Below are 12,243 nucleotides of genomic sequence, written 5' to 3' on the forward strand. Positions count from 1 at the left end.
ATTAGTGCCCAAGGCATGGGTAACTTACACATCTGTGAAGGCACCATTAATGCTGAAAGGTCCATACAGGTTTTGGAGCAACATATGTTGTCATCCAAGCAATGTTATTATGGACGCCCCTGCTTATTTCAGCAAGTTAAGTGTTACAACAGCGTGGCTTCGTAAAAAAAAGAGTATGGGTACTTTCCTGTCCCGCCTGCAGTCCATACATGTCTCCCATCGAAAATGTGTGGCGCATTATGAAGCGTAAAATACGACAAGACCCTTGACTGTTGAACAACTTAAGCTGTACATCAAGCAAGAATGGTAAAGAATTCCACTTTCAAAGCTTCAACAATTAGTTTCCTCAGTTCCCAAACGTTTATTGAGTGTTGTTAAAAGAAAATGTGATGTAATACAGTGGTGAACATGCCCTTTCCCAACTACTTTAACACATGTTGCAGTTATTTGCAAAAAAAAAATACATTTTATGAGTTTGAACATCAAATATCTTGTCTTTGTAGCGCATTCGACTAAATATGGGTTGAAAATGATTTGCAAATCATTGTATTCTGTTTATATTATATCTAACACAATTTCCCAAGGGCTTCACGGTGGCAGAGGGGTTAGTGCGTCTGCCTCACAATACGAAGGTCCTGCAGTCCTGGGTTCAAATCCAGGCTCAGGATCTTTCTGTGTGGAGTTTGCATGTTCTCCCCGTGAATGCGTGGGTTCCCTCCGGCTACTCCGGCTTCCTCCCACCTCCAAAGACATGCACCTGGGGATAGGTTGATTGGCAACACTAAATTGGCCCTAGTGTGTGAATGTGAGTGTGAATGTTGTCTGTCTATCTGTGTTGGCCCTGCGATGAGGTGGCGACTTGTCCAGGGTGTACCCCGCCTTCCGCCCGATTGTAGCTGAGATAGGCGCCAGCGCCCCCCGCCACCCCAAAAGGGAATAAGCGGTAGAAAATGGATGGATGTATTCCGTTCATATTATATCTAACACAATTTCCCAAGGGCTTCACGGTGGCTGAGAGGTTAGTGCGTCTGCCTCACAATACGAAGGTCCTGCAGTCCTGGGTTCAAATCCAGGCTCAGGATCTTTCTGTGTGGAGTTTGCATGTTCTCCCCGTGAATGCGTGGGTTCCCTCCGGGTACTCCGGCTTCCCCCCACTTCCAAAGACATGCACCTGGGGATAGGTTGATTGGCAACACTAAATTGGCCCTAGTGTGTGAATGTTGTCCGTCTATCTGTGTTGGCCCTGCGATGAGGTGGCGACTTGTCCAGGGTGTACCCCGCCTTCCGCCCGATTGTAGCTGAGATAGGCGCCAGCGCCCCCCGCGACCCCGAAAGGGAATAGGCGGTAGAAAATGGATGGATGGATGGATGGATGTATTCCGTTCATATTATATCTAACACAATTTCCCAAGGGCTTCACAGTGGCAGAGGTAGCGACTTGTCCAGGGTGTACCCCGCCTTCCGCCCGATTGTAGCTGATAGGCGCCAGCACCCCCCGCGACCCCAAAAGGGAATAAGCGGTAGAAAATGGATGGATGGAGAATTTCCCAACTCATATGGAAACGGGGTTTGTACTTCATGCTGGGTCAAGATACATCACACTATATAATCATGCCGGGTCATGATACATCACACTTTATCGCACTGTACTTGCTACACAATGCAGTGGGACACTCGGACCAAGCTACGTGACGCCATCATGCGCTACATCTTCATGCCAGCTGTCATTCTGCTGCACACAACCTTATGCTGGGTGACAATCCTCTCCACAGCCGATAAAGTGCGGCCACATGCACCAGGCCTACATAACCGGAGCAGCAGACTGCGAGGGAGACTACCAGCTGGATGTTGACGTGTCTGGACTCATCTTCTCCCATCACCCGCTCTTCAGTCGCGAGCACGTCCAGGGGGCACGCCTGGCCCAGCTGTACGACCAGTACCTGGACAGGCAGCGCAACAAGCTGGCAGAGCACCTCACGGACAAGGTGAGCCTTCCTTTCCCTCGGCGACCCACGCTACATGATACTGAGCATGTGTGTGGTGCAGCTGAACGGGCTGAGGAACACCATGAGAAACATGTTGGAGATCCACAGTGAGCAGAGCCTCTCTCAGGCCATGCAGCAGAGGATCGTGGAGTACGGCGTGGAGATCAAGTGAGTGGCTCACTTTTTTTTTTAGGATGGAAACTATTCCTCCTCTTGCTCAATTTGCCCTAGGAACACACGGCAGCTGCGAGACAGCGAGCAGGAGAAGGACAGAACTCTGCTGAAGAGCCTGGTCAAAGTGTGGAAGGAGATCAAGTCCTTGAGAGAGTTCCAGAGGTTTACCAACACACCTTACAAGCTCTGCCTCAGAAGGTGTTTTTTTATTTTTTTAAGTCCAGACTTAAGTCGTGACCAAATATCATCATTCATTTTCAACTTGGTGTTGTCCAGGGAGAGCGTAGACCGGCAGACCGACGAGCAAGAGTACGAGAAGGAAGTCCTGGCAGAGGTGTGGGAGCTGGAGGCTGAGGAAGACGTGGACTACCAGAGGAAGCTGGCAGAGTACAAGAAGCAGCTGGACCAGTGGAAGACCTGGAGGAGGAAACAGGTAAGAACATCAGGTGTACCTAATGAAAGGTTCCCGGTTCGTCGTGACATGTTCGCCTTACACCTTTTGACAGAAATCCCAAAAGAAGCAGAAGAAGAAGAAGAAGAAGAAAGGACAACCGCAAGAAGAAACGGAAGAAGATGAACACGACCCAGACGCGAGCGAATCAGAAGGGGCCGCGGATGATGGTCCCCCCAAGCCGGAGCCCCCGGAGAAGTTGGACTTTGACACCATAGAGCAGCAGGTCAGGGAAAGGGCGTCCAGAATACGCCGGAAACCAGGCGAGGCCATTCTCATCCCAGAGATGTCTGCTTCCGGAAAGATCTCAGCGGCAGACCTCTGCCCCAAGTGAGACAGTTGTATTATATATAGTGTATTATGACCACAGTAATACTATTATTTTGTATTTTGATATTATTACTAAGCATATTATACTGCTTTATGACCACAGTAATACTATTATCTTGTATTTTGATATTATTACTAATAATATTATACTGCATTATGACCACAGTAATACCATTATCTTGTATTTTTATATTACTACCAATATTACACTGCTTTATGACCACAGTAATACTATTATCTTGTATTTTGATATTGTTACTAATAATATTATACTGCATTATGACCACAGTAATACTATTATCTTGTATTTTGATATTGTTACTAATAATATTATACTGCATTATGACCACAGTAATACTATTATCTTGTATTTTGATATTATTACTAATAATATTATACTGCATTATGACCACAGTAATACCATTATCTTGTATTTTTATATTACTACCAATATTACACTGCTTTATGACCACAGTAATAATATTATCTTGTATTTTGATATTATTATTACTACTACTAGTATTATACTGTATTATGACCACAGTAATACTATTATGTTATATTTTGATTAGATGCTACGCCTCTGGTTCATATAGTTGTAACATGTCAACTAGAGAACACTCCCAGAGGTTCTCAGAGCTCGAGGTGGTTCATATGGTTCTGACATGTCACTAGGAGACCACTTTCTGAGGTTGTCAAAGCTCGAAATGGTTCATGTGATTATAATATGTCAGCAGGAGACCATTTCCAGAGGTCCTCAGAGCTCGAGATGGTTCATATAGTTCTAACATGTCAGCAGGAGACCATTCCCTGAGGTTCTCAGAGCTCGAGATGGTTCATATGGTTCTATTATGTCAGCAGTAGACCACTCCCTGAGGTTGTCAGAGGTCAAGATGGTTCATATGGTTCTTACATGTCAGCAGGAGATCACTTTCTGAGGTTGTCAAAGCTCGAAATGGTTCATGTTATTATAATATGTCAGCAGGAGACCATTTTCAGAGGTCCTCAGAGCTCGAGATGGTTCATATAGTTCTAACATGTCAGCAGGAGACCATTCCCTGAGGTTCTCAGAGCTCGAGATGGTTCATATGGTTCTATTATGTCAGCAGTAGACCACTCCCTGAGGTTGTCAGAGGTCAAAATGGTTCATATGGTTCTTACATGTCAGCAGGAGACCATTTCCAGAGGTTTTCAGAGCTAGAGATGGTTCATATGGTTCCAACATGTCAGCAGGAGACCATTCCCTGAGGTTTTCAGAGCTCGAGATGGTTCATGTGGTTCCAACATGTCAGCAGGAGACCATTCCCTGAGGTTCTCAGAGCTCGAGATGGTTCTATTATGCCAGCAGTAGACCACTCCCTGAGGTTGTCAGAGGTCAAAATGGTTCATATGGTTCTTACATGTCAGCAGGAGACCATTTCCAGAGGTTTTCAGAGCTAGAGATGGTTCATATGGTTCCAACATGTCAGCAGGAGACCATTCCCTGAGGTTCTCAGAGCTCGAGATGGTTCTATTATGTCAGCTGTAGACCACTCCCTGAGGTTCTCAGAGCTCGAGATGGTTCTATTATGTCAGCTGTAGACCACTCCCTGAGGTTGTCAGAGGTCGAGACGATTCATATGGTTCTAACATGTCAGCAGGAGACCACTCCCTGAGGTTGTCAGAACTCGAGGTGGTCCTAACATGTCAGAGATGTACTTTGGCACAATACCCTGAGAAGACTTGCACACAAGGAGAGATGGTTTAAACGTACATTCTCTGAGCAACCGGAAGTCAGTGCAGTTACCTAAGCCATGGACTAAAATGGTCATATTTCCTGGTTCTAGTCAGGACTTGAGCAGCAGCATTCTGGATGTACTGCAGCTGCTTTACAGCTGGTTGAGGGAGCCCAGTGAGAAAGTCATGACAGTGGTCTAACCTGCTGTAGACCAAGGCATGTATCAGTCTTTCTAAGTCTGATTTAGACATTATTCCTCTGGTTTTAATAATGTTTCAGGTGGCTTAGTGACAGCATATACAGGTTTAAAAATAGGGGTCCTGGAATAGACCCCATTTGGTCAGAGACACAGTTACTAACAATAACAAAGTATGTCTGGTGATGGAGACAGGACTTGAACCAGTTTAGGACAGAACCAAATATTCCCACCAAGTGTTCTAACCTCTGTACGAAGATAGTACGGTCAACTGTGTCAAAGGCAGTGCTCAGGTCCAGCAAAACCAAGACTGAGACTTTGTGTTCAGGCAGATGTCATTTGCCACCTTGTTCCAAGCAGTTTCAGTCCTGTGGTGGAACTGAAACCTGACTGAAAAGTATCAAACACATTGTTCCACCGGAGAAAGTCATCAAGCTGTTGGTGTATAAACTTGTTCCAGAACTTTGACCAAAAATGTCAGCTTCGATGTGGGCCGATCAGTTCTTCAGTACTGTGGCATCAAGACCGGTCTTCTTTGGGTGAGCCATAATGAGAGCAGTTTGTATGGTCTTTGGGCATGTTCCGGTCTGAAGTGAGAAGTCAACTAGATGAGAGAATTGTGGTAAACTGTTCAGCACATACTTTAGACATCTGGTGGTCACTCACATTGTGTCTATCTGCGGTTCATTTTGAGTGAAGTATAAACAAACTGGGATTATTGCAGACCTAATTTTGGATATTAATCACTCTTCTTTGATTTTTTTACAAAATGTAAACTCTAAATTTTAACAACAGTAAACACATTCAACCCTCTTTAAAGAGTGTATTTCAAAAGGTTCAAATGTTTTTAATGCTGATGTATACTCGAGGGTTCCAGGTTCGATCCCCACTGCCGTTGTGACACTTTACTCACCTGCTCTCAGTGCCACCCACACTGGTTTAAATGTAACTTACATATTGGGTTTCACTATGTAAAAGCGCTTTGAGTGCCTAGAGAAAAGCGCTAAATAAATATAATTCACTTCAAACATTGTGGAAACACCATGGACACACCGTGAACACACCATGGACACAGTCATGTTCAAACACTGATGACTTCTATTAAACAAGACGAGAAAAAAGGAATTAAGCAGAGACAGAATTAAATTTAGCTCAATGAGGAGAAAGGCGTAGACACTGTACCCCTGTACAGTGTCTCAACACGCTCTGACAAAAAATTGTACGTCTCCTCTTTTATTCTGATTTTCCCCGACTACATGGCAACAGCTGTTTCTAAGTCACGGGGGTCGTAAACAGCCATCGCCTTTGATGGCTGTTTAAAAAAAAAAGGTCGTAAAACCGTTCAAAGAAGAGGTGCATAGAACTTGGGCAGATCCTGCTTTCTCCCCGCATTGTAGTTCTCGGATCAAAACAATCTCTTTCTGTTGATTACAATACATGAAAGAAACAGAACACCTTTATGTTGCTTCCCAACCTACACAGTGGCGACAGCTTTTGTCTGGTCGCCGGGAACTCATCGAAACACAAAGTTTTGTGACAATTATTCTGACAGACACACCATGGACACACACACACACACAGTGGAAACACCTTTGACACACTATGGAAACACACACCATGGACACACACACCGTGGACACACCATGGAAACACCGCAGACATAGTAGACACACCAAGGACAAAAAAAAACTACAGTAGCAGCCAGGGTTGGAACTTAGAAGTTTTGTCCACTAAAGACGCCGAGATCATTATCCATGCGTTTGTTACGTCTCGTCTCGATTACTGTAACGTATTATTTTGGGGTCTCCCCATGTCTAGCATTAAAAGATTACAGTTGGTACAAAATGCGGCTGCTAGACTTTTGACAAGAACAAGAAAGTTTGATCACATTACGCCTGTACTGTATATACCTTTATATACATATATACATACATATATACCTATACTGTATATACCTTTATATACATATATACATACATATATACCTGTACTGGCTCACCTGCACTGGCTTCCTGTGCACTTAAGATGTGACTTTAAGGTTTTACTACTTACGTATAAAATACTACACGGTCTAGCTCCATCCTATCTTGCCGATTGTATTGTACCATATGTCCCGGCAAGAAATCTGCGTTCAAAAGACTCCGGCTTATTAGTGATTCCTAGAGCCCAAAAAAAGTCTGCGGGCTATAGAGCGTTTTCCGTTCGGGCTCCAGTACTCTGGAATGCCCTCCCGGTAACAGTTCGAGATGCTACCTCAGTAGAAGCATTTAAGTCTCACCTTAAAACTCATCTGTATACTCTAGCCTTTAAATAGACCTCCTTTTTAGACCAGTTGATCTGCCGCTTCTTTTCTTTCTCCTATGTCCCCCCCTCCCTTGTGGAGGGGGTCCGGTCCGATGACCATGGATGAAGTACTGGCTGTCCAGAGTCGAGACCCAGGATGGACCGCTCGTCGGGACCCAGGATGGACCGCTCGCCTGTATCGGTTGGGGACATCTCTATGCTGCTGATCCGCTTGAGATGGTTTCCTGTGGACGGGACTCTCGCTGCTGTCTTGGATCCGCTTGAACTGAACTCTCGCGGCTGTGTTGGAGCCACTATGGATTGAACTTTCACCCGCTCGACATCCATTGCTTTCGATCCCCTAGAGAGGGGGGGTTGCCCACATCTGAGGTCCTCTCCAAGGTTTCTCATAGTCAGCATTGTCACTGGCGTCCCACTGGATGTGAATTCTCCCTGCCCACTGGGTGTGAGTTTTCCTTGCCCTTTTGTGGGTTCTTCCGAGGATGTTGTAGTCGTAATGATTTGTGCAGTCCTTTGAGACATTTGTGATTTGGGGCTATATAAATAAACATTGATTGATTGATTTGATGGTTTGTTGACTCTTTCAGGGGGGAAATCGCTCGCAGAGAGGATGTTGCCAGACGCTCTGTTTTCATAAAGGTCCTCTACAACGACAAGGAAGTGTCCCAGACCAACAGCCGGAGCCTCAACTCCGACTTCAAAGTGCACTTTGGACAGATTTTCAACCTGAAGATCGTCAACTGTCCCAAAAGTATCACTTTGCAGGTACGGTTTGCAACAGAAGAAGCACGTCACCTTACATGTTGGTGTCGTCAACCTCTTCCTGGGTGTGCACCCGTGCAGGTGTTTGAGGAGGTGGCCTCGTCCTGCTCCCTCCTGGCACAGGTCTACGTGCCCGTGCCGGGCTCCTCGGCGGTGGCGGGCAGCGCCCCTATGGAGGAGTTTGAGTTCAGCAGCAAGCAGAGGGTGATGTTCGACCACGAGGGCGTGGGCAGCGGTAAAGTGTCACACTCACCAAAAACTGACCTGTGTTCAGCAACCTTCTGACACAATCCTTTGTAAACCCAAAATTCCCTTTATCCTGAAATTCCAGGAATTCTTTAATACCATTTTTAAATTAAAACTGTTAATACTTGATCGATTTAAACAAATCCAATTCAGCTCATTCACAACATTCATGCTCCTATTAATTTTCAAAACAATCCTGCTTTGCCCCAAATTTCCAGGAAGTTCCAATTGAAATGAATGGGACACTTTTCCGAGTTGCACAATTCCCACATTTTTTCAACCGATTCAAACCATTCCAACATCAACACATTCCAATCATCCTGGACATTCAAACTAACAATTTCACAAGTTCCAAACCAGATTCCGATTTTTCTGGAAATTGAAATTCTTCAACATTGAAACCATTCTTACATTCAAAACGTATTCTCTCAGTATTTCACTTCAACTTCAGCATTGGAGCATTCACACATTAAAAAATGTAATTGTTTTTTGAACAGGAAATATTCCCGAATTTCCTGAAATTCCAGGAATTCCGTAATACCGTTTTTCAATTCAAACTGTTACCACATTAACATTTCTTGATCGATTTAAACCATTCCAACATCAACACATTCCAATCATCCTGGACATTCAAACTAACACTTTCCCAAGTTCCAAACCAGATTCCGATTTTCCTGGAAATTCAAACTTTTCATTATTGAAACAATTCCAACATTCAAACTTTTCTTACATTCATACTACATTTTGTCAGCTTTTAATTCAACTTCAGCTTTGGAGCATTCACACGCAATTCCTTCAGGAATTTCGTCATCTAGTTCTTCTCCTTCTCCAGATTTTGGCGCACTGTACCTTCTACATTTTTCATCCATTTTTCCCTTAAAAAATTCCCAGAATTCCAGATTTTCCGGGACATTTTTCCACTATTTCCACATATTTCAACCGATTAAAACCATTTCACCCTCAACATATTCATCCTGGACATTCAAACTATAATTTAACGAAGTTCAAAAAAATTCCAGGAATTCCCAGAATTCCCATTTTTTTTCTGTTGACTACTACTTTCACATTTTTCAAACCACTTCAACCGTTCTACCGTGGAAACATTCCTCTTATCAGAAAAAAAAAATTTAATTGTTTTTTGAACTGGAAAAATTCCCCGTTATCCTGAAATTCCAGGAATTCTTTAATACCATTTTTAAATTAAAACTGTTAATACTTGATCAATTTAAACAAATCCAATTCAGCTCATTCACAACATTCATGCTCTTAATAATTTTCAAAACAATCCTGCTTTGCCCCAAATTTCCAGGAAGTTCCAATTGAAATGAATGGGACACTTTTCCGAGTTGCACAATTCCCACATTTTTCAACCGATTCAAACAATTCCAACATCAACACATTCCAATCATCCTGGACATTCAAACTAACACTTTCCCAAGTTCCAAACTAAATTCCGGTTTTCCTGGAAATTCAAACTTTTCATTATTGAAACAATTCCAACATTCAAACTTTTCTTACATTCATACTACATTTTGTCAGCTTTTAATTCAACTTCAGCTTTGGAGCATTCACACGCAATTCCTTCAGGAATTTCGTCATCTAGTTCTTCTCCTTCTCCAGATTTTGGCGCACTGTACCTTCTACATTTTTCATCCATTTTTCCCTTAAAAAATTCCCAGAATTCCAGATTTTCCGGGACATTTTTCCACTATTTCCACATATTTCAACCGATTAAAACCATTTCACCCTCAACATATTCATCCTGGACATTCAAACTATAATTTAACAAAGTTCAAAAAAATTCCAGGAATTCCCATTTTTTCTGTTGACTACTCCTTCCACATTTTTCATCCGATTCAAACTGTTCAGCCTATTCAAGAATCGCGGGCTTTTCCCTCGACAAATTCCCTTGTTTCCCAGAAGATCCAGGTTTTCCGGGACATTTTTTCTTTTTCAAAATGAATTGGCCATTTTTCAAACTTCCACCATTTCCACATTTTTCAACCGATTCAAACCATTCCACCTTCAACATATTAACATAACATATTCATCCTGGGCATTCAATACTATAATTTTTCGAAGTTGAAAAAATTTCCAGGAATTCCCCTTTTTTCTGTTTACTATTCCTTTCACATTTTTCAAACCACTTCAAACATTCTCAAGTCGAAACATTCCTCCTATCAGGAAAAAATATTCCAGGAAGTCCGTCATACAATTTTTAAATTAAAACTGTTCCTACTCGATCGATTTAAACAATTTCAACATCAACCAATCCAGCTCATTCAGGACATTCATGCTCCTAATCATTTTCAAAACAATCCTGCTTTTCTCCAAATTTCCAGGAAGTTCCCATTTGAAATGAATTTGCCATTTTTCCAAGTTGCACAATTCCCTCATTTTTCAACCTGTTCAAACCATTCCAACATCAACACATTCCAATCATCCTGGACATTCAAACTAACACTTTCCCAAGTTCCAAACCAAATTCCGGTTTTCCTGGAAATTCAAACTTTTCATTATTGAAACAATTCCAACATTCAAACTTTTCTTACATTCATACTACATTTTGTCAGCTTTTAATTCAACTTCAGCTTTGGAGCATTCACACGCAATTCCTTCAGGAATTTCGTCATCTAGTTCTTCTTCTTCTCCAGATTTTGGCGCACTGTACCTTCTACATTTTTCATCCATTTTTCCCTTAAATTCCCAGAATTCCATATTTTCCGGGACATTTTTCCACCATTTCCACATATTTCAACCGATTCAAACCATTTCACCCTCAACATATTAACATAACACATTCATCCTGGACATTCAAACAATAATTTAACGGAGTTCAAAAAAATTCCAGGAATTCTCAGAATTCCCATTTTTTCTGTTGACTACTCCTTTCACATTTTTCAAACCACTTCAACCGTTCTACCGTGAAAACATTCCTCTTATCAGAAAAAAAATATATAATTGTTTTTTGAACTGGAAAAATTCCCCGTTATCCTGAAATTCCAGGAATTCTTTAATACCATTTTTAAATTAAAACTGTTAATACTTGACCGATTTAAACAATCCCAATTCAGCTCATTCACAACATTCGTGCTCCTAATAATTTTCAAAACAATCCTGCTTTGCGCCAAATTTCCAGGAAGTTCCAATTGAAATGAAAGGGACACTTTTCCGAGTTGCACAATTCCCACATTTTTCAACAGATTCAAACCATTCCAATCATCCTGGACATTCAAACTAACACTTTCACAAGTTCCAAACCAGATTCCGATTTTTCTGGAAATTGAAATTCTTCAACATTGAAACCATTCTTACATTCAAACTGTATTCTCTCAGTATTTCACTTCAATTTCAGCATTGGAGCATTCACACATTAAAAAATGTAATTGTTTTTTGAACAGGAAATATTCCTGAAATTCCAGGAATTCCGTAATACCATTTTTCAATTCAAACTGTAACCACATTAACATTTCTTGATCAATTTTAAACAATTCCAACATCAACCAATTCAGCTCATTCAGGACATTCAAACTAACGCTTTCCCAAGTTCCAAACTAAATTCCGGTTTTCCTGGAAATTCAAACTCTTCATTATTGAAACAATTCCAACATTCAAACTTTTCTTACATTCATACTACATTTTGTCAGCTTTTAATTCAACTTCAGCTTTGGAGCATTCACACACAATTCCTTCAGGAATTTCGTCATCTAGTTCTTCTTCTTCTCCAGATTTTGGCGCACTGTACCTTCTACATTTTTCATCCATTTTTCCCTTAAAAAATTCCCAGAATTCCAGATTTTCCGGGACATTTTTCCACATATTTCAACCGATTCAAACCATTTCACCCTCAACATATTAACATAACACATTCATCCTGGACATTCAAACTATAATTTAACAAAGTTCCAAAAAATTCCCAGAATTCCCATTTTTTCTGTTGACTACTCCTTTCACATTTTTCAAACCACTTCAACCGTTCTACCGTGAAAACATTCCTCTTATCAGAAAAAAAAATGTAATTGTCTTTTGAACTGGAAAGATTCCCCGTTATCCTGAAATTCCAGGAATTCTTTAATAC

The 12,243-nt window shown here is 41.7% G+C and overlaps 1 protein-coding gene across 5 annotated transcripts in view; it reads left to right on the plus strand.

The window, feature by feature from the left end:
* cc2d2a (coiled-coil and C2 domain containing 2A) overlaps positions 1-12,243 on the plus strand; it is a 97,594-nt gene that overhangs the window by 30,786 nt on the left and 54,565 nt on the right. For all 5 annotated transcript variants that reach the window (XM_061888219.1, XM_061888222.1, XM_061888224.1 and 2 more), the window contains exons 13-19: positions 1,773-1,985; positions 2,047-2,153; positions 2,217-2,357; positions 2,436-2,592; positions 2,666-2,940; positions 7,745-7,922; positions 8,001-8,154. In XM_061888219.1, the coding sequence (XP_061744203.1) occupies positions 1,773-1,985; positions 2,047-2,153; positions 2,217-2,357; positions 2,436-2,592; positions 2,666-2,940; positions 7,745-7,922; positions 8,001-8,154 (1,225 nt within the window). The remainder of the gene's footprint in view (positions 1-1,772; positions 1,986-2,046; positions 2,154-2,216; positions 2,358-2,435; positions 2,593-2,665; positions 2,941-7,744; positions 7,923-8,000; positions 8,155-12,243) is intronic.

Source organism: Nerophis ophidion, linkage group LG26 (assembly GCF_033978795.1).
Source record: "Nerophis ophidion isolate RoL-2023_Sa linkage group LG26, RoL_Noph_v1.0, whole genome shotgun sequence".
NCBI classification, from domain to species: Eukaryota; Metazoa; Chordata; class Actinopteri; order Syngnathiformes; family Syngnathidae; genus Nerophis; species Nerophis ophidion.